Source organism: Acipenser ruthenus, chromosome 49 (genome assembly GCF_902713425.1).
Source record: "Acipenser ruthenus chromosome 49, fAciRut3.2 maternal haplotype, whole genome shotgun sequence".
Lineage (NCBI taxonomy): Eukaryota > Metazoa > Chordata > Actinopteri > Acipenseriformes > Acipenseridae > Acipenser > Acipenser ruthenus.
This window is the reverse complement of record NC_081237.1, coordinates 4,787,852-4,810,502: the sequence shown is the minus strand read 5'-3', so window position 1 is coordinate 4,810,502 and position 22,651 is coordinate 4,787,852. Positions and strand designations below refer to the sequence as shown.

Genomic DNA, 22,651 nt, shown 5'->3' with positions numbered 1-22,651 from the left:
AGCTTTTGTCCAAAGTCACGCAGTTAGGGGGTTAGTCACTCAGCAGGTTTCTGGCTCTTGTCCCTTCTCTGAACACTCACAAGATCAAAGCCGCCCCCACATATCACAGTGCAGCCGAGATATGAAGTCTTTGACAGTCTCCCGAAGAGACAGCATGGCTTCTGTGCTAACCGATAAGTTTCAGCACAGCATGTCACATCCACAAATCGAGATTCGGGACCCATGCAGTGCAATCCTCTCCCAGCCTGGCACTGCCTGGATGAACTTGACCTTCCCTGACCCTCTGAGAAGAGATAGGGAGAAATCTCCTGTTGGATAAGTTCACACAGCAGCTAATGCATCTTCAACCAGACTGGATTTGGAAAACAAAGCTCATGAGAATGAATCATACGAGCAGACCAGCTGGAAGTTGGAGTGAGGCTTTTATTCATAAATAGGTCATTGATAAGCAATTAACCATTGATGTAGGGGCACAATTAGATTGCAGTTTTGTGTGTTTCTTACCTAGAATTACAGCCTGTAACCCCAACGCATCCCCTCTGTTTCCGTCAGATCTTCCACATGACCTATGACCTGGCGAGCGCAGTGATGCGGATTTTCAACCTGATCGGCATGATGCTGCTGCTGTGCCACTGGGATGGGTGCCTGCAGTTTCTCGTTCCCATGCTCCAGGAATTCCCCAGTGACTGCTGGGTCTCCTTGAACAAGATGGTGGTAAGTACTGTCTCTCTCACCAGCTATGTTACAATGTTTGTTGCACGTGACAATCTGTAGCTACTGGGGACGCACAGGGAACAGTAACAAAGGCGACCTTTAAATACACAGCACCTTAATAAGGAACACTAGTCTTGTTATACAAGCCATGATGGTGCATGATGCTGCCTGAGAGCACTTGTGAACTGCCTCGATACAATAAGACATCAATGAATGAGAGAAAGAGAGAGAGAGAGAGAGAGAGAGAGAGAGAGAGAGAGAGAGAGAGAGAGAGAGAGAGAGAGAGAGAGCTAATGCTCTTTGCAAAGGATTCCAATGGCAGAGGCTCTTGCAAAGGGACTGGAGAGTCGTCCGGATTGTTCGAATCAATAGCAGCACAGGGAGGGTGTGGAGAGTGCATTAACTAAAAGCTTTCAAATCGTTTCTTTGCATTTCACGAGCATTACTTTGTGCTCCTTCCAAAGGCCTTTGATGTTTTGCTATTTGAGGTCCTGTAAAGTGTATTAGGGGGAGAGTTCTTTCATCGTACTTGAAGCATTTGGTCCTATTTATAAAACCCTTAAGGACTTGTTTTAAGGAATTTTTGGTTAAGGACTGTTTTTTTTTTTTCAAATGAACTTCTAACCATTTTAGTGCGTGGGTCCCATTGCAGCCGGATAAAGTGGAGCTTTATCATAGAAAAAAAGGTTTAAGAAGCAGCCCGCTTCTCCTCAACATGGAGTGGCTGTTTTTTTTTATTTCTCGAGGACGAGGTCCCCGGGGATGTCTGTCTCCATGCCTGTTGACAGCCGGTGGAATTCAATTAATTTTGGAGACGTTTTGCTAGCTGAGCTGCACTTTTGCCTCTGGGGGCTCAGAGCAGCTCACAGCAGGGGCTCTGCGAGTGGAACGGTCACCCAGGCAGTGTCAGAAGACTCTTCAGAGACAGCTCCTCGTCAAGCATGATTAACTTGCGCAGTCTCACGGGTACAGCAGTGTGATGCGCTGCCATTACAGATTCAGAGCCCTGTCGAGGACACAAGGTTAAAAGCTCTGTAAATCACCGATGACTCTTTTGCATAGTGGCTGAAACGCTCCGTGCTCTGTTACACCAAGTGTGAATGAGACAGACTTTCAACAGGGAGATGCAGCGATTTTACATCTATCGCAGAATCAGGGATTCCGCCAGCATAACCAATAGATCGCCCGTCACCCATTTACACAGAAGTGTGTGCTACATATCTATTGTTTTGTGTATGCGGCAGATAGTGTGAGTGTGCAGTAACCACGCAATGTCAGCGATGTCATTCAAATGAAAGGAGTCTCTCTCTGCTTTCTGCACAGTGTGACCCTCCCTCCCCCTCCTTCCTCTCTCTCGGGAGCCCATATCTCCTGCAGCAAGACGCTGGCAGTAAACTGATAAACTCTTCTAATTGAGGCTGAAGCCGCTGGCTTTCTCAAACTCCCAGGTCATGCAAGCACACTTGAGGGTATTAAAGACTGCCTTGCATGGTTAGAAAGAGGGCTTAATAACTGGGAAACGCACGTAAATAACCGCAGTATAATTACAGTCTTCATCACACTGTGTAACCATTAGGCAGAGAGAATATTCCAGCTTCACTTATCATGCCTTTTTTAGTGCATGATTCTTTGCAGAGCACTCCAGCTTATCTGGGCATACATCTTTTGTGCAGGATACTTTCAATTTCCAGTAAGTCACTTTAAAACCTAGAATGGTTCAAAAAAACTACTGCGCTATCTCATATAAATGTTCCCCATAGTAAAAGCACAGCAAAGTGTGACAAAGCATGCTGAAAGCATATTATTATTATTATTTATTTCTTAGCAGACACCCTTATCCAGGGCGACTTACAATTGTTACAAGATATCACATTATACATTATTTCACATTATACAGATATCACATTATTTTTACATACAATTACCCATTTATACAGTAGGGTTTTTACTGGAGCAATCTAGGTAAAGTACCTTGCTCAAGGGTACAGCAGCAGTGTCCCCCACCGGGGATTGAACCCACAACCCTCCGAGTCAAGAGTCCAGAGCCCTAACCACTACTCCACACTGCTGCATAGGTAAGCATGGGGCGTAAAGTATAGAAAAAATTATTACAATGCTAACCCTAACCGTAACCATGCATAATACAGCCACGGGAAAATGGGACTACAAATTTACCTTGGTAGACTGTTATAAGGGATTCGGACTAGGGGTGTGCAGAAACTCACACTCGAACTTAAAGAAGTATTTATCAGCATTTCCACAGTCGTGCCGAGGCTGTGAACTGACAATGACGTCAAGTGCAAGTTTCTGCACTCCCAGAATTAGGACCCTCAGCGCTGGCCTGTTTGTAACCCCTTCCTTCCCCCTGTGTGCCCCTGCAGAACGACACGTGGAGTGAGCTGTACTCCTTCGCACTCTTCAAGGCCATGAGTCACATGCTGTGCATCGGCTACGGCCGGCAGGCGCCCGAGAGCATGTCTGATATCTGGCTCACCATGCTCAGCATGATTGTGGGCGCCACCTGCTACGCCATGTTCATCGGCCACGCCACGGCGCTCATCCAGTCCCTCGACTCCTCCCGCCGGCAGTACCAGGAGAAGGTAAGCGCCCGCGCCAGGCTTTCTGCCTTGTGTCACTGTCCCAGATATTACAAAAAACACAAATGCAGCAGTCACACCCATTGCCTAGCTGTTTGCTCCGTTCCTGGTTTTGCTAAGAGTTTAATAAGACTAACCTGTTCATCCTTGGCTAATGAAGCTCGTAATAAAACCTGTAATGGCTGAAACTGCTATGCACTAGGAGTCTTATTTCCATCCTGGAACCGTAGATCACAGTGCCCAGTAGACCTAAAGGAACGTTGGGAATCTGTGTGATTAAGTTCTATTGATAGCAATGTAATTACATAGCATAGAAACTCTCACACGCCCTGCACCCAGTCCTGGGTTTCAGAACTACAGGCAGACAGACACCCCCATGGAATGGCTACAGCGTTTCCTCTATGCAGAATTCTTCAGGGTTGAAATGGGTTTCAGGGTTTAGTTCCAGCAGATTAGTGAGAGTCTCTCTTTGCTTTCCGCTGCTAATCTTGCATGCACCCCATTCCTGCCCTGAAATAGCCATTACTGCTGCAGCGAGGGAATCGAATGGGCTAAGAATAGCACTTACAATAAGAGTCTCACCCCCGCAATGAGAGATTGGCAGCCCTGCACTTAGAAAGACTCCTGTCACCCTTCAGGGCTCGCTCACACAGTACTGTATTTTTCCATTTTTCCATGTATATACTGTGCACGACTTTGTTTGTAGGTCATGGATGTCACTGATAGCTAGAATATTACAGTGTTTTTTTTAAATCTTGTTTCCATCTGCAAGAAAACCCCCTGCTGTTTTTCAGCATGCAAAAGAGTTTTGGGTGAAGGTTGTTTTCCTGTTACCTGTATGTTTGTACTCCAGTTGTGCATGCTAAGGGCCAAGCCTGCCAGTTTTTGCTCACAGCGCTGTGTCAGTAATTCAGCGATCCTGTGCTGGAATCAGCTGGCACTGCTGGTTCACGCTCAGGCCCATTAGAGCTGTCTGTTCCGGGCTGTGATCAATGGGACAGCTGTAGAACGGCATGTCCTCCATTAGATACTGTAGCGCCAGCAAATAACACAAGAGACCTCAGGGTCTGGACCTCTGCAGCCAGGCTTGTAAGATGAAAAAACAGGAGCTAATGGTGACGATATTACAGGATTGGAAGAAAAAAATTAACAACACCTTTCCAGGGACTGAATATCGCAGCCAGTCTTGGGTTTCAGAACGTCCCTGGTTCCAGGTATATTATTGAGATGTACTCTGGTAAATCTGCTCTGAACTGATTTGAGTTTCAAGGTTTACTAATAGGAGTTCTCCTTGCAGCTTTAGGGGAGGAACACTTTTTTTTTTTTGGTACAAGTCCATCTTCTGACTGTCGTTTTGGGTGAAAGGCTCATGCAACGACCTGTGATTCTCTTGCCCATCCTAAATTCTCATGGTCTTCTTAAGAGACAGGGTTGACTGGAGAGCTCTGCCTAATGAGACAGTGACAGGAGACAGTTGGACTGAGCTGTTCATTGAGTCACTGCTTGCTGTCTGGCTGTCTAGTGAAGGACCGGTGCAGCTTAACACTTGAAAGTCAATTCAAATTAAAGGCCACTCAAACATGATGTGCTAGAACAATTCATTCATTCATTTGTTTGTTTATTAATTTATTTTTATGATGGATAAACCCACATGCTTAGTCATCCGTTTTTCAATATTGAAGGGCGTGTCTTTTGTCTAATTGAATTTTTTTATTGATATTTTGACAGACCGCATTGACATGGATCATCTATGGGATACAAGCACACCTGTTAAAACATACAGGTGGTGATAAACATCTAACACTGAACATCAAAGTGTTGTCTGTTCTTGTTTAAACTATTTGTTTAAAGTGTTTCTGAGTTTGGGTTTTTTTTCCAAGTATTTAAACTGAATTATATTTTTGAGGTAGGGCTCAACTAATGTATAGAATTCAGATCGGGCCTTACTATTTAAGGCCACCGGGTGGCACTGTGCTTAGCCGGGCTTTTAGTTTTAAATTGTGTCCCATTGTTCTGGTGTGAGAGCTGCTGTGTCTGTAATAGCCTGCAATCTTGCTCTCAGACAGCAGGATGCTCGGGCCGTCTTACTCCCCCTGCAGCACTGAGGCACAGAGACACAGAGTCTGCGGCACAACCCAGCAGCAGTTTATCTACCTCAGCCCCTGTTTTTAATCTTTATGATTTATTCCACTGCTGCGTTGCTGTCTGTCTAATACGGTTTCCAGCTATCCTTCCTCTCTCATAAATAGGAATTGCCATTACAGAATACTACCCCTGCCTTTCTCTCCCACCCCCTTCTCACCTGGGAAAAAGACTTCCGAAATCGAAGTAATGGAAATGATAATCCCTCATTTGGTGGAAAGCGATGGACAGACAATTGTTTAACATAACGACTCTGCCAGCATGCAGAGCAAATGCAATTAGATTTGATTTGCTGAAGCTGCTTCTAATATCAAGCTAACAATGCTGCTGTAGCTTCAATGGTCCTTCATCAACATGTAGAGTCCCATTATAACGTGCCTGTTATCATGTGACCAATCAGGAAACTCCATTGCAGGGCTGCGGAACTTTCAGATGGAATGTCTAGGTTTAGAAGAGCAAAACAGAAGGAGAGCAAAACATTTGAAAAGCTCGATAAACCTGTGACTCAGAGATCTGAAAAAAGGCTCAAATGCAGTAACAATACAGGCGCTGTGCCCCAGTTTGTAAATGCAGTAAAACCCTGGGTACCGGGCGGGTAGCTGACCTTGTCTGTACACGTCTCTGCTTTCACCATGTGGTCAATACAGACCCGCTGGTTTGCCAATGTGGCCATTGTCGCTGATGATCCTCCTGTCTAAGTGTAACGACACACTGTATGGTGTCCCCTTTATGAAATCCACAAATCAGAGTTGCTACAAAGGGTCCCAGACATGTGACAGCTATCCAGGGCAGCGAATCCCACAGCTCAACTCCCCTAGCCCTTACCCTTAGTCACTGAGCTGATGAATAAGTGGCTTTCTGAGCTAGGAGCACCAGGCACCATCAGAACCCTTAGGGGGCTCTGTCCAAGACCATTATATCAGGGATTATAAATGAATCATTGCAGCTTTTAAGATTCCAACTGTCCTGTTCTTTCCTGTGGGTTTTCTCTGCCTGAAGACCAGTTACAGTACACAGCAGTGGTGAGGGGCAGGCTTACTGCCTGGTTGCTATGGGAATCCCCAGGGGGTGGGGCCTTGAATAGTAGGCGTGTCACTATATAGAACACCGGAGCACATGTTGCGCATTGCACTGATTAAACTCCTGGAATAGCATGGTAAAATCATAGGGAAGTAAAGTAAAGCATATTAAAAGCATTGTGAAATCACGGTAAATCACATGCATGTAAGAGCACTAAATACATTATAATTACATAGAGAAGTCACGGTAAACTGAACACTGTGCAAATATACGATTGTAAACTTTTTTTATAAGGATTTGTGTGTTTTTTTTTTAAATAAGATCTGTGCCGATGGAGACATGAATTATTCAAGAGCTGTATAACAGAAAAGATCTCGAAACCGCCCGCTTTAAATATTGTAGGAGAATAATTTTAACATCTGTGTTTAAATGAGGAGCGAGTGCGGCTGCTGGAGAGAGTGAGTTTGCTATTCCGAGAAGCGTGGCCGTTCAACTCAGAGTGACTTCACAGCTCAGCACTTCAGTCATTTATTTATTTTCATGTATTTATTTTTTTTACCAGTACTCCAGCTAAAGTGTACTGTGGGCCTGCCTTCAATAAACGTCACTTATTAAGCCCCGAGCATATAGATTGTTCTGCACTGGCAGTTCAGCTCAATTGGAAAAAGTGAGAGCTGACTGAATCATTAGCTAGGGCTGCTCCCCGGTAAGGTAAAGCAGCTACTGCATTGTAACAAGCCTCATCAGGCTTATGCTGTATGAAACCTGGACTCTGGCTTGATCGTTGATTGACGGCTTGCTTGCTTGCTCATCTGGCGGCTCGCTCCTTCTCGCTTGACTGAAGCTGTGCTGTATCCAATGACAGGCTTTGTTTCTGTACAGTACAAGCAAGTGGAGCAGTACATGTCCTTCCACAAGCTGCCTGCCGACTTCCGCCAGAAAATCCACGACTACTACGAGCACCGCTTCCAGGGGAAGATGTTTGATGAGGAGAGCATCCTGGAAGAACTGAACGAGCCGCTGAGAGAGGTGAGGAGCTGGGGGGCACCTGGAATTAGAGTGCCAGCTAGGGGTGTTAGTCCTTATAAAAGTTTCCCACAGTGAAAGCATGGCAAAGTGTACCAAAGCATAGCTAAGCAAGGTCTTTAATAAATCCATTTTCTTACACATTGAACAAAAATGTTAATTTATACCATGGTAGTTCCTTAACGGCAAAATAACTTCCGTAGTAAATATTTCATTTTTGGCTTCTTTTTGAAGTTCATTGAATTTTTGGGGGGGCTCTCTGTCTCCCTCCCTGTCTGTCCATCTTCAGGAAATCGTGAACTTTAACTGCCGGAAGCTGGTGGCGTCGATGCCCCTGTTCGCCAACGCGGACCCCAACTTCGTGACGGCCATGCTGACCAAGCTACGCTTCGAGGTGTTCCAGCCCGCGGACTACATCGTCCGAGAGGGCACCATCGGCAAGAAGATGTACTTCATCCAGCACGGCGTGGTCAGCATCCTCACCAAGGGCAACATCGGCATGAGGCTCTCTGACGGGTCCTACTTCGGAGGTAAGAGGAGCGCTTCCCTTCATCCCTTCCATCCTGATCACTCTCTCCCTCTGCATGAGCTCCTCAGCATTCTGCACGGGTTAATACCCATTTCATAAAAGACTCGTTTTTAAGACGCGCACCCAATAGGATTAGATTAAAAGCGGCACAGCGATGCTGCTGTAATTTGAATGCAAGCACGTCAATTACTGCAAACGGAGGGGAAGAGGGATGGGATCCTTAATATAAAGATCATTCATTCGTATTACAAGACCTGCCCCCATTGGAACTCATTAGCAGCAACTACAGTTATAGTTTCGCTCAGTGTGTAGATCTCGCACTTAAATCACAAAGCGTTCTAAATCACAGCATGTCCTATAGAAACGGAATAAGTCCATCGATATGGTCTGTTTTTTTATTTACATTTAATGACTTGTAATGGTGTTCGGTGGCTTCCTCTAATCACGTTGAGAGTGTGCTTTCTCTTGCACGCTTTGTATGACAGACCCGACACAGGAAAGAGTGCGCGAGAAATACACTTGATCAGAGGTAGCCACGAACACATCAACATAGAAGCAAGGCTATTAAGTCCAGCCATGAAAGATCAGGGTGTTTTTAATAAAGAGGTCTCCAAACCTGTCAGGCCCTGCTCCTGTCAAGGCCTGCCTGACCAAATCAGTGTGTCATATGTTTCAGAGACGTGGTTGTCAACAAAACAAGTGGACGCTGACCCTGGCAGTGTAGCGCAGTGCTGTGTTGCTCTGGGAGGTGTTTGTACGTTAGCATTCAGGCCATCCTTATGAGCGCCATAGAGAGGCTGTGATGATGGAGCTCTTGTGTTGTCATGGATACCAGAACACAGTGTGGTGTGAATGATGTTGTGTGAAACACGGGGAAGGTCAGGATCATGCGACTTGTGATTTTTTTTTAAATTGTGTTCTCTATATAGAAAGACACTTTATCAATAGGCACCCCTTCTCCACCAGAAATCCAGATCCAAAGCATTCTTTTGTGGTTGACTTTGTCGTTTTGGGATGAAAGTGTTATTTTGCAGGAAGCCTTGCTTTTAGCAACGTATGTTTTATTTGTCATGGACTGTACAGTCAATTAAAAAAATCGTTAGCCATGTCAAAATTCTGTTCTTTAGAATTTCAAGTTTGGAGTTTCTGTACAGTTTGGTACAACATCACAACACGCACAGCATCACCTATACTCACCAATACAAAACCGAGCAGTCTGGCTCGTGACAAAGAAATCTGCAGTAATGCACACTAAAGCTTTATTTGCCAACTTCATTCTGCTCAGCTCCATAGCCTGTCCTCTGTAGAGTGGACTGCGAGCCTCACTGCAGCCGTGGGTACGCACCGTGCCCGACTGTGCCTCAGGATGCAAACCTCTTGATAAACTGGAATGCAATCAAACAGTGACAGATTTCACTTGATATTGACTTTCGGAGAGCAGAGTTAAATGAAAATTCTTGTGCTGGGTTTCAAAGCCAAGTCTTTATCGCTGGCAAGGAAGTCTGCCAATCTGTGAACATGAAATGGAAAACTAGAAAAAGCTACAGCTGGAGCTGCATGACCACGGTTTGCAATCTTGTGGATGAACCTGTTGCTTACTGCTTCGGGTATTCTGATGCTTAACAAAATACAGCACTTTAAAAAAAGATATTCATTCACTCTATATAATATAGGTAATGATGGGCTTTTTTACTATTCAAGTAAAACAAAAAAGAACTTTAAGATTTCTAAAGTATTACCGTTAATATAAGGTGTACTAGGTAATAATGTGCAGTTAAAGTGTGTTCAGTAGAACCTCGGAAAATCGTGGCAAGCCGAAATGATCGCTCAATAATGCATATACAGTAGGGACCAAAAATGCAGTGCTAAACTGGATGATCGGTTCTCAATATATAGTGGACAAGTATGTGTAAGATGAAGCATAGGGGGCAATGTGGTCCAGTGGTTAAAATCCAGGGCTTGTAACCAGAAGGTCACCGGTTCAAATCCCACCTCTACTACTGACTGTGTGTGACCCTGAGCAAGTCACTTAACCTCCTTGTGATCCATCCTGTGGATGAGATGTTAAATCAATGTCCTGTTGTAAGTGTCTCTGCATATAATGCACAGTTCACAGCCTACCTCTGTAAAGCGCTTTGTGATGGTGGTCCACCATGAAAGGTGCTATATAAAGATATTATTAATATGATAAACTTGAATGCACATCAATGGCATGCTTCAGAGTGCAGGTACCCCAAGCATTTCCAATTACCCTCTGAGTGATGTTTACTACAATTTGCCTCTGAGCAGTTCTGTGAAGAGCTCAGCCCTACCCTTGTCCCTTTAGGATCTCACTGGGGATGTCTGTGTGTAATTGTATTGAATTACGATGAAAGAGTGAGGGAGAGGGGATTAGAGACCACGAATACATACATCAAAGCCAGCAGTGTTTAAATAGACATCCAGCCAGAGGGAGGGCTTTGCACTCATTGTATCTGTTACCTTTCTGAAAGGAGCTTTGGGGATTTGGGGCGTTTCTGTATTGTCGACTTCTCTGATTGGGAAAGTAACAGGATAAAAATGTGCTGTCGTTCCCTGCTGTGAATTAACAGCCTTTCTTTAGAGCATCCCCAAATGAATTTCAATCAGGAACGCCAATGCGCTCCTGTTAGGTTTCTGTTGCACACGTGCTGTTTGCCAGCGGCTTCGATCCCCCTCCCAAAATCCCTGTAAGCAGGACAGGACCTCCCTGGGAAAGCTTCCTGATAATATATTCATATTCACGTACAGAAATGATCCTTCATCCAGAACTGTAAAAACCAGAATTACTAAAAAGAAACTTCATTAATCCAGTGACTAAAGTTTCGACTGATATCATTGAAGATTGAGGACAAAAAGGCTTAATCGAAACGTCTGATATTGAATTTGTTTAGTATTTCTAAATATTTAAATGGATAGTGGGATTTGTAATATTGTTCTATCATTGTATGAGTTGCAGTTGCAGTTTTTTGAAGAGGCACTGCTACAACAATAATAAGATTGTTTTAACCCCTTAAGATACACAAGGAATTGAGCAGAAGCGCTTTCTTCTTCAAATGCATTTGAGAGTGACTCAGGTAAGGTTGGGTGAACAGATCAAAGATTGTAGGACATTCTTTATAGTAGGGATCTTACCGTGCTAGGGCTTCAGACAAATGAGCCGTGTCCAGGGCGTGTGTTTGTGCTCCTGGGGGTGGTGTGCCTCTCGCCTCTCGCCGTGTTTCCTGACAGCGTTTCCCTCCCCGCAGAGATCTGCTTGCTGACACGAGGACGCCGCACAGCCAGCGTCCGGGCTGACACGTACTGCCGCCTCTACTCCCTCTCCGTGGACAACTTCAACGAGGTGCTGGAGGAGTACCCCATGATGAGGAGAGCCTTCGAGACCGTGGCCATCGATCGACTCGACCGCATAGGTACAGTACAGACACTCTGCTAACCGCATAGGTACAGCACACAGACACTCTGCTAACCGCATAGGTACAGCACACAGACACTCTGCTAACCACATAGGTACAGCGCACAGACACTCTGCTAACCGCATAGGTACAGCACACAGACACTCTGCTAACCGCATAGGTACAGCACACAGACACTCTGCTAACCGCATAGGTACAGCACACAGACACTCTGCTAACCGCATAGGTACAGCACACAGACACTCTGCTAACCGCATAGGTACAGCACACAGACACTCTGCTAACCGCATAGGTACAGCACACAGACACTCTGCTAACTGTGAGTAATGGGGCCTGCTAACTTGGCTCATTGGTTCTGTCTTTAGTTAATCTGGTGAAGCAGGACATGTTTCATCGGGGAACCATCAGTGGGCCCTTATTGAGTGGGTGTACATGTGTGCTTCCTATTCCATTCCCTTCTATTCCACTCGACTGGGTTGAAAAGATGCCCATCCTTAAACAGGCTTTTGTTTAGCATGCGATTGATATTAAAAGATTATAATGTTTAGAGATGAGGCTCACATTAAAGAATGGCTACGCAGTCGGAGAAATGACCTTGAAATGAGCAAATTGCACAAGCGGGCCTGAGCAGGATTCGATCCACATGGAAGAAATCAAAACGTGGCAGTAGTTCTTTTCTGCAAATATAGCCCCTATGGAAGCCTCAATAAAGACAGAACAACTTCCACAGTAAAACATCCTTGTCGTTTATGTGTTTACGTGAAGGTGAAGTGTCCCTCAGTCCTCTAGACTTGCTGCGTGAGGGAGTGGTGTCGCAGACACACATTTGGCTGTTACACAGTTAACTCGGTTTTCAGGGACCTGTCTCTTCGTCTCTCCAGTTTAGTTTTTTCAAGTCCTTTCCACTCTTGCCTTCTGGTGACTATATTGAGTGCTTGGGGATCTATAACAAGTAACTGAGTTTTTGTAGCGATCGCTGGCGAGTGGCTGAGTGTGGGGCGTCTTTACCGTCGAGTCGGGGACTTGCAGGGGTTCGGATCCTGTCCTTGGGAGCCGTTTCATTCTGGGTTTAAAAGGTGAAGTGAAATAATCCATACGGAAATGGAAAATCTCAATTAGCTCCAAGGTCACTGTGCTGCTGTCGTCACATGACCTCTGCAGCTGGTCCTTAAAGACACTGACTTGCCCTTCCCCCCCTCTCTCACACCTCCCTCTCCTGGTAATGTTAAAGGCTCAAATTCAGTAGTTGAGGACATAGAGAAGCATTGTAAAGAATAACGTGGTATAGTAAAGCATATTAATAAACATGGCAAACCAGGGTGAGCTATGGTAAATGCATAGTATAATCAATGGGAAAAGCATGGGAAAACTGCAAAAAATTTAAACAAGGTCCTGAACTAGAATGGATTGAATTAGCCACAAGTGAGCACTGGGATGGAAATAAGACTCCTAAAGCAGTTTCACCCATTCCAGGTTTTACTTCGAGCTTGATTAGCCACAGTGTATAGGTAACGAGCTCAGGTGTTTCTTATTCAACCCATAGTAAGACCAGGAGTGACTCAAACTGCTATGCAGTGGGAGTTTAATTTCCAACCCTTTGCCTCACTGCTGCAGTCCACTCACCAATCAGCAGAAGATTGTTCACTCGGTGAGCCACTGGGGATTCTCTCAATACACTTTGAGAGCGGTCTGACACACTGGCAGGAAGGAAGGGGTGCAGTGTCAGTGAGCTTCCATTTCTGCTGCCCTGTGCTGTGTCTGCTCCTACTCCTGGAATTAATAGCACACTTCACTTTCCTGCTCCTTCAATGATGTCCTCTGGGTGCATTTGCTCTCATGATGTATGTGTCTGGCTCACTGAATGTTTGGTGGTGTCACAATTGACCTCCACCCAGCAGAATGCGTCGCACACAAATAAGGACAGCAGGTCTGAAAAACCAACAGCAGGCTATGCAAGTACACTCAGCAAAAAAAGAAAAAATAAACAGGTTGTCACCTTTATAGAAGTTTAAAGCAGTGTTGCATGGTAAAATAATATTGGAAGCATGGCATAGGTAAGCATATTTTAATGCACATTCTGTGAATAGCAATAAAGAAATATGTATAACCTCCTACTGTTGCAAGTAGAAGCTGGATCACGCCTGCCTGTTTCACTGGATTGGCATAGTGGCAAAGGGATTTCAAAGGGTCAGGGCTATACACAAACCGGACTGTTTTCTGGCGAAGCATAGTGCAAAGAAAGCTAAACTAATATGGAGTAAATAGAAACCCAAAGATTTATCATAAACCCTGCTGCAGCTTTAAGGATCTGGTTTCAGCTGTGCTCTGCTCGCTGTGTTTCAGCACCCCCTGCACACAGCTTGTGGATGCACATGGTTTAATTCTCGTCATCTCTCACGTGACTTGGCCCCCAGGAGAGGCAACTGAAAGCCTGGTTTGTGTAATTGAAACGTCGGCAAAGTTCGACCAAACCCTTTCCCACTAAGAGGAAAGGTGCTCCCTCCAGTCCAGTCCAGTCTAGTCCAGTGCAGGGCAGGCTTGAGGCATGGAGACTGAACTGCTCCCACCCTCACCCCCTAAGAGAAAGGGTGCTCCCTCCAGTCCAGGGCAGGCTTGAGGCATGGAGACTGAACTGCTCCCTCCCTCACCCCCTAAGAGAAAGGGTGCTCCCTCCAGTCCAGGGCAAGCTTGAGGCATGGAGACTGAACTGCTCCCTCCCTCCCTAAGAGAAAGGGTGCTCCCTCCAGTCTAGGGCAGGCTTGAGGCATGGAGACTGAACTGCTCCCTCCCTCACCCCCTAAGAGAAAGGGTGCTCCCTGCAGTCTAGGGCAGGCTTGAGGCATGGAGACTGAACTGCTCCCTCCCTCACCCCCTAAGAGAAAGGGTGCTCCCAGGCTTGAGGCATGCTTTATTAGGGCGCGTTGCTTGTATCAACCATCGAATACTGTAGTTCCTGTTGGAAATAATGAACCACTTGTTTGTAACCCAGACACCTTGCTTTGAGAGAGAGAGATAGAGAGAGAGAGTGAGAGAGCGAGAGAGAGAGAGAGAGAGAGAGCTGCTGCTATCGGGAAGACAGTGTGAAAATGACATCTTCTGCATGTTAACAGGAGAGGGGGAGGGGAGAGGAAGAGAAAGAACGCTTGCATTATCTCTGGTGTTTCATGGTACACAGCACAGCCTCCCTGTCTGGTAGAAAGAGGACAATTAGTATCTCAATGCCCTCTCTCGAGGCACGGATTTAAAATAATTCCCCCATCCAGGGTGGTTTGTTTATTCCTTAAGCCCCTTATTAACACCTGTGCTAGTGCTTTGGGACCAGATTTATGTCACTGAATCAATGAATCATTGCAGCGATTTCTGAACTATAAATAATATAATAAGCTACTTATTCTTTTATACGGTATTATCATTATACAAAAAAAAAATAAAAAATAAGAAATCAGCACCCTCTTTAGATAACGGTGAGACTAACATTGAGCAGGTGATTCAGTGGAGAGCAGCGAGTCCATCATCTCCCGCTGGATTGAACGAAGCAGTTACCGCAGTCACTGAAAACCTCCACTCTTTGTTGGTATCATATATTTCGGCGCTGATAGCTTTAATTGATTTTCTCACTCTTCTCGCAGCACTTCCTGAATGCAGTCTTGATCAGGTGAAGCAGCGATTCCTAAAGGTGTCTTTTATTCCAAGGGGAGAAGATTCTCTATTGATAGAAAGAGGCGCAAATTACTTTAACACATACATAAAAAGTTACAGGGGCTTACAAAGCCTGTAACACAATGTCCTCGCCTCTCGCTAATGGGAAAAACTAAACGTGTGACTCTCAAGTAGTTATTTACTGCGCCTTGAAAGATAGCGTCCAACAGGCAGTGTGGTTCAGCTGCGCAGGTCACCAATAGTTCATAAATCGCTAGACCTGCACACTGAACACTATTAAGTATGGCAGCAAAAAAGAATAGCTAGCTAGTACATGTTTACGATTTGAAAACTAAGCAGTAAAACGAGGGACTGGTGATCAAGAAATTGACAAACGTTTTGGCCAGTGTCTCCATCAGTTTCTTGTGTGTTTTACTTCAGAATTTTCAATGGAGTGTCTTCAAAATTCTGGATTAATGGATTCTACCACCACACTATAAATTCACTTCCTGTAGTTTCAAGTTCCTGTTGGCTGTAAACTGTCAATCTTTTTTTGTATTTACCTAACCGAGGCTAAACCCCCTTTCAAAGAACAGAATAACTGAGATCTAAAGTTTAAGTCCTGGTTGAAATATAACTCTGGGCTGCGTAAGGCCCACAGGAAAGTGTTTTAGAACCGCATTCGCTTTGAAAGAGTTGCCGTCTCCTCTTACCCCTCTCTCTCTCTCCTTCTCCTCTTACCGTTCTCTCTCTCTCCCTCACAGGTAAGAAGAACTCCACCCTGATGCACAAGGTGCAGCACGACCTCAGCTCGGGCGTCTTCAACAACCGCGAGAACGAGATGATCCAGGAGATCGTAAAGTACGACCGCGAGATGGTCCAACGGGTGGAGCTGCAGCGGCCCAGGGCCATGTCCATGACGCCCCCCCTCCACGGGGCAATGTTCGGCTACCCTGGTCAGCCCCAGAGCAGCTCTGCCATCGCCACGCTGCAGCAGGCCGTAGCCATGAGCTTCTGCCCCCAGATGGTCAGCCCTCTCGTGGGGCCGGGGGTTCTCCAGTCCCCCCGCATGGTCCGGCGCTTCCAGGTGGTGCAGAGCATCTCCAGCCCCGTCTCGGTGTCTCCCCTCCAGTCCCAGCAGATGTCAGCCGGGGCCTTAGCTTCGGCCGTCTCCAGCCCGCCTGTCCAGAGCCCCCTGGCGGCCGGAGGGCGAACTTTCCAGTACAGCTCCAGCCCCGGCCAGTCTGGTTCCCAGCTCTCCCTGGTCCAGCAGCGTGCCCCGAGCCCTCCCCAACGCCCAGCCGCCCACAAGAGCACCCAAGCCTTGCACACGGGCAGCTTGAGCCAAGAGGCCAGGCTGCTCTCCGCTTCCCAGCCCTCCCTCCCCCAAAACGGGTTCCAGGCAGCAGCAGCCCCTAGCCCACCACAGTCCACCCGGGTGTCGTCCACCTCCATCGGCCCCCCGCAGGTTCACCCTGGCACCCCGGGCTCCTCCGGGCTCAGGGGGCCCCAGAGGGCAGTCTTGCCCCACCAGATGTCAGTAGGGCTAGGGGGGGTCATCTACCCCTCTACACCGCCCCCTGCTGGGGCTTCACCCATGGGGCACCAGGACTCAGGAACACCCAAGAAGGATTCGGTAGTTAGCATCCCAGACACAGACTTGGTCAAATCTAGGCTCTCTTCCAATTTGTGACCTTGAGTGTTTTTAGGAGTCTTGGTTGAGAGCTGCGGGTTGCGTTTCGTTGACCCCCTCCCCCTCCCCTGTAAATCTTCAATCAGAATGTATGCTGAGTGAGTGGTGGGAGGGGGCAAAAGAATCAGGAAATTCAGAAGGACCTGCTTAACTAAGGATTCTTACTCGATACTAAGTGTACAAAATAACGTGGGATGTTTCTACTCCACAGACTCCATACGTAGGCTCACGGTACATAGTAGTAGACTCCCCCCCCCCCATTCTGTCCCACCCCTGAATTTAGCTTTATTTACTGTAAAGTGGATTTACAAAACACAAAATAATGTATCTGTTAAATATTGTATAGAGTCAAAACCATGCAAACTGACGTGAGCTGGTCGAAAAAAAAACTAAAAGGGTAATCAGGGACCTGCTTTGAAGACAACGGAGCCGCTTTGCAAAGTGTATTGAGGTGTCCTTTTCTGCATAATCAAGCTAAATAGCTAGGTGTTCTACTCATGACGCTGTTATAATAGTCTGGTTTTAGAAGAAAAAAAAAGCTGATAGTCTTTTAGACCGCTGGTCGATCTTACATCGATTATTATAAAAGAAAAAAAAAAAAAAAAAAAAAATTATATAAAAAAAAAAAACTTTATTTAATCTTTGTTGTACCTTCACAAGACCAAAGCTGAGCTTAAACACAATGTTTGGGGTTTCTTCGTCAACAAAAAAATGGCATTTATTTGACTGCCTTGATTCCGACTGCGATCGACTTTAGAAGCCATATTGTTAGTCCATCTGTGCGTGTGTACGTGTGTTGGTTTAACCACGCTTTTCATGAGCTGAGATTTAACTCCGGGAGTATCTTACCAGGAAGCTTCCATTGGTTTTTTCAAAGAGAAAAAGCTGGTTGTCAAGTTTCCAATAGGTTATCTGAATACCGATTGATAGAAATGAAAAATTGAAATAAGCCACAAAAAAATAAACTAATTTAATGTGAACGTGGTCTATTTAATGAATATTAAGTGCAGTGGCTGAAAGACACTTCGTCAGAAAGTTTGACTACTTTTTAGTACCCCACTGTCGATTAAGTCAGAAAGCAAATACTGTAACCTGTTCAAATAAATGCATAAAAACAACAACCTATTGAAAACATTGCAAGCAGAGGTTTTTTTTCCCCCAAGCTGTTTGTTCCTGGAGTGAACGATCCCCCCTGCCTGATAAATAAAATCCTGCAATCAAAACACAGGTGAGGGTGGAGGGACGCGCCACTGCAATGCTTTCTCAGCAAGGGTCCTTGTTTGATGAACTGGTTTTGATTAAGCGGTTTCATGTACGTCAGCGTGGGATGCAGCACGTTTTTGAACTCAATTGGAAATCGTGTGTGCGTACGTGCGCGCGTGTGGGCGTGCGTGTGTCTTCACACATAAAAGCAGTTTATTATTTATTTTCTTTATGAGAGCAACATAAGTAAAATGATAAAACAATGTGATAGTTAGGCGGGGTTCGCTCCCTGTTGATTTAAATTTAAATATATGTGTATACAGTTATATAACCTCTTTGAAAAACAAAAGCAAAAACCAATAGAGGCTTTGTTCCAGTGGCTATGTATCCCTCACCTGTGTTCAGAATGCAGTTTGGTTGGCACAGGTACAGGTGGGTAAGGTGGTTAAGATTCGCCAGGAAGCCGAACTGTTTTTAAGTTACTAAAGTATTTTGGTTGGCTACCGCTGTTAGCCATGGATTTATATCTGCCTAGAAATTTATTAACCCCAAAAACATGCCCCAAACCATTCCAGTTCTGTGGTCTAAGCATGGCTAGACTATAGGGATTCAATTCAGGATTTGGGGCAAAAAAGGTTCAGTTCGTGCAATTAATGGGCTGCATGGATTCACTAATTCATTCCAAATAAACACTGCTCCACTTTCAGTCCGCATTTTTTTTGCATGAACTGATCATTTCCTAAAGGTTTCCCTTCAAGCTGAATGAATTGGGTCTCGGGACAGCAGAATACTTTGGCTTGAAGCTCAGTTTGAACCACCAGCTGCATCCAGGTCTTGGGAGCGCTAGTCCAGGGTCTGTCCTCCAATTGAAAAAGAGAGAGAGTACAATGAAAAAAAAGAGAAGAAAATAACCCTATGCTCCTTCATACTGTAGGTAGTAACCCCTAACCCCTTTAGCAACCTGCTACTGGACTGTTAACTGACTACAGCCAATGCTAAGCCCAGTTTTTCATACTGCCAAGAACTTAAGCCCTTAAGCAACGAAGAGCTGCTAAAAGCAATGGAGCTACCAGCAGGCTAATTCTTTCAGGATACGGCCATACGCATCAAAGCATCAGAGTTGTTTATTTTTAAATGTGTGTAATTCCCATGGTTTAAAGAGTCTTCAGGAGCGGCAGCAGCTACTGTATAACTGCCCAGAGCAAACCACAAAAACGGATTTTGACGTCGGTGGGAGCAGTCTCTGTTTCAGGTTGCTTATTGGGGGAAGGTGTAAGGGGTGGTTCTGATTCCCTTATTAAGGAGGAGGACTGATCAGTACTTGGCTTGAACCTCCAGTGAAGATCAGGTGCTCAGTGTATGAAGTGGGGGCTTTATCAGATCCCCAGCATGGTGCTGGCATGGGGGACACTTTGTTGAAAGTTAAACCTGAACACAGGTTAGTACAACTCTGACCCTCGCTATACCCCCTGCTAAGGCTGGACCAATACTCCTACTCAGTTTTCAGTTTCATTGTGCCTCGGTACAGCAGTAAAAACGCCAGCGCCCCGGGTGAGAGGAAAATGAACTTCCAATAACCTTTTAAAACACAGTTAATTGCCGTTGGTTGGTATTCAATTGTAAAGTTGAGGGAAGGGCAGGATTTCTTGTTTTGAAATCAACACATTAGCGAATGGATTTATTTTCTTCTTAAAGGCAATTCCGATTACAAGCTCGCCCCTACCCCCTACCCAGCTAATTCTGAAACACTGTTCTCATCCCCTTTAGAATGGACATCTCTGGAAACGCAATGCTGCATCTAAGTGGATGTATATCCATATCCATCTTTAAACAAATAACTTTAATATGAATACAAAATCATCCTCCCTCCTCTTGCAAAAACTCATTAAAAAACAGTCTTGCAGATAGCACCGTTCGGTTTGCAACAGATTTTAATTTAAAACATCTCTCTTGGTTTGTCAAGTGCAATACGGTAAAATAAAAAATCAAATGTAATAAGAAAAAAAGACAAATGACCCCCCCTTGACGTGACCTCTAGCTTGTACACATCGTGTGCGCTGACCTCATCACTGCAATAAGTGTGCTCGCCAGATACCCAATATTATTCATTAGGTTTGCTGTGAACTCTGCAATGACAAATACTCCAATTCCAGACTGTGCCACACGCTTCACTTAACAAAGCTGGACTCCAGAACTCGCTGTACCACTGCAGGCTTTCGTGATGGGAAGAAATATGATGCCATTAAAAGAGCTTTTCGTTCTTATTAATTTGGTTTTCCACAGACGCAGTGGGGAGGATTTATTACAGCATTGGTTCCAGTGCAAACAGCATTTTTTTTCACTAAAATGAACTTTTTAATGTTACAAAATGTAAATTCGATGACAGTAGGTTGTTTGCGGAGTGTTAGTTCAGTAACATTACTAACATGCAATCTGTATGTACAGCCACCTGGACCGATCTTGCTTCCTTCGATACAAGTGAATAAGACAGACCCTTTGCATTTGCTAAACGGTTTATTCAGGATTCATTGCATTTCATTTTTTGCCTATTTGCTTAGTAAATTTGCCACAGTGTGGGTAAATATTTACTAAAAGTAGAGGTTAGATTAGCAGTACAGTAAACTATAAACAAAAGTTGCCAGATAGAAACATTTTCACAGCACCTTTCCTCGAGCCAGGAGCAAGGGTAAAAAGGGAAAAAACATTTTTTTAATCAAAAATGATAAGTTCAGCTACACAATGAGCTGGAGAGGAGTGAAACGGATAGGTAGGAATGCTTAGGGAGTGCTAACTAACACAGATCCTAGAATCATCTAGAAAGGCTGTAAACCCAGTCTGATACAAATCAAATCCTTTTCCATGAAGCGTGTTTCTTTCACACCCCAGAATTATAAACAAGCCTAACGCACAGCACAGCAGCCAAGCAACTGAATTCATTTATTTAGCTGCGTGTCCTTTAAACAGAGCCCAGGTGATCCAAGCTCGATTCTGTCCCCTTTGCTATTGATTGTCCTTCACAAACCCAGACCTCCTGCTTGTTTTCTAATTCCAGGACTGGGATACTTTTTACTGTGTCTGCAAGCAAAGAGATCATTTGTTTCCAGTAAGCTCATGCATAATGGAAGACCCTAATGCAAGCGCACCTGATAGACTCAGCTAGCCCCACCTGTGTCCCTGCTGCGTGAGAGAGGAAGAGCAAATACTACCAACAGTGCCACCTGCTGGGCATCACGCATCACTATCCCTGAGGATGCTGGGAAATGTAGTTCTGCTGTGTAGCAGCTCTAACTGGCCACTGCAGCTGTCAATCAAAGTGGAGATATAGTCCAGAGTGAATCTCAAATTACTGAAAATCAGCTACTCATTTTGAAGGTGTATTTTTTAAATCTATCAGTAATATTATCATTATTGTGAGATGTAGCAGTCTGTCCATGAGAGTGCCATATTATGCAGCAACAGTTAATTCATATATCTATATTTTTAAACAACTTTTTAAAATGAGTTATTGTCTATTTCTTTAATGTGTAGTGAAGGTAATTTCCAGTTAAATTTCTAAATAATAATTTAAAAAAACCTGAAACCCACAAGCCATGATATGACCATTGCTGGCATCCCTGTTCAGTCTAATCCAGCACCACAAGTTAAGGGAAGTCATTTATTTAGGGGACTGACACAGTATAATTTACATTTTTCAGAGCAGCTAGGAATAAATGGGTTAAAAAGAGGAAGAAATCAAGTGGGATGGGTGCCAGGAAGATTGAATGCCACTGAAGCCTGTAAATGAAATATTCAAACATTACTACAGGAGACGAGCGACTATTTCAAAGCACATTCCCTCAGTACTGACCTGCACTGAAGTCACTCCCAAGGAAAATGCTTGAAGATCAGGCAGCACCGAAATGACACTTCAGTGGAGTGGCTTTTAATGTCCTTCGCAGTTAGGTGTGAAATCGCCCTTGTAAAGGCAAGTGTCCTGTTGGATTCCAGGTAGTATGGCGAGTATTTCCAATTGAACCCAGTTCTGATCAGCATACACAAAGTATGGTTTGTGGTTCAAGGGCAGCCCTTTCCATTCAATGCAATGGGCTGAGAGCTGCCAATTCATTACACTATGCAGCTTTATCATTGAACAATTACACTGTGATGATTTTCCTAAATGTCTCCGGCTAGCTGTCAAACTCAAACAAAACCTACAAGCAGCGGTCAGTTTATTTAGTCGATTACAGGACACGGTGCCTGGCCATTTGGGTAAGGGACCAACCGTTAGAACCAGAGGGGCGAGGCACCCATTCTTATTAATAAACTCTTAAAGCGAGTCCCGTGTACAGCATCATTACAACACACACAGAGTTAGCACAGCTTTTGTTATTCAGTGTCTTTTTAAGAAAAACGCAATAATGATAGCAGCACCCGAACTTGAATCCTTGGTTTGGTCAAAAGGAGGCAGTTTACTGCATAAGGAAATGGCCATTATCAAGCTACCAGATTAAATATTCACAGCTGTTCACTTTAAGGCAGGGAGGTGGTGTAGGAAAGTGTAATTAACATCTCTGTCTGGAGTTTATACAATTAAGCATTGCTTCCGTTCGGAAGACCATCATGACTGTACACAAAGAAACATGAATACATCGCTGAGTGCACCACATGCAAAGCA

At 44.8% G+C, this 22,651-nt stretch overlaps 1 protein-coding gene across 1 annotated transcript in view; it reads left to right on the top strand.

The window, feature by feature from the left end:
* The window catches only part of LOC117428927 (potassium/sodium hyperpolarization-activated cyclic nucleotide-gated channel 2), a 32,844-nt gene extending 11,820 nt beyond the window's left edge, over positions 1 to 21,024 (top strand). The window contains exons 4-9 of the mRNA XM_034047960.3: positions 553 to 714; positions 3,096 to 3,314; positions 7,356 to 7,502; positions 7,789 to 8,029; positions 11,295 to 11,459; positions 15,866 to 21,024. Of these exons, the coding sequence (XP_033903851.3) occupies positions 553 to 714; positions 3,096 to 3,314; positions 7,356 to 7,502; positions 7,789 to 8,029; positions 11,295 to 11,459; positions 15,866 to 16,794 (1,863 nt within the window). The 3' untranslated portion in view covers positions 16,795 to 21,024. The remainder of the gene's footprint in view (positions 1 to 552; positions 715 to 3,095; positions 3,315 to 7,355; positions 7,503 to 7,788; positions 8,030 to 11,294; positions 11,460 to 15,865) is intronic.
* The last annotated feature ends 1,627 nt before the right edge of the window (positions 21,025 to 22,651 follow it).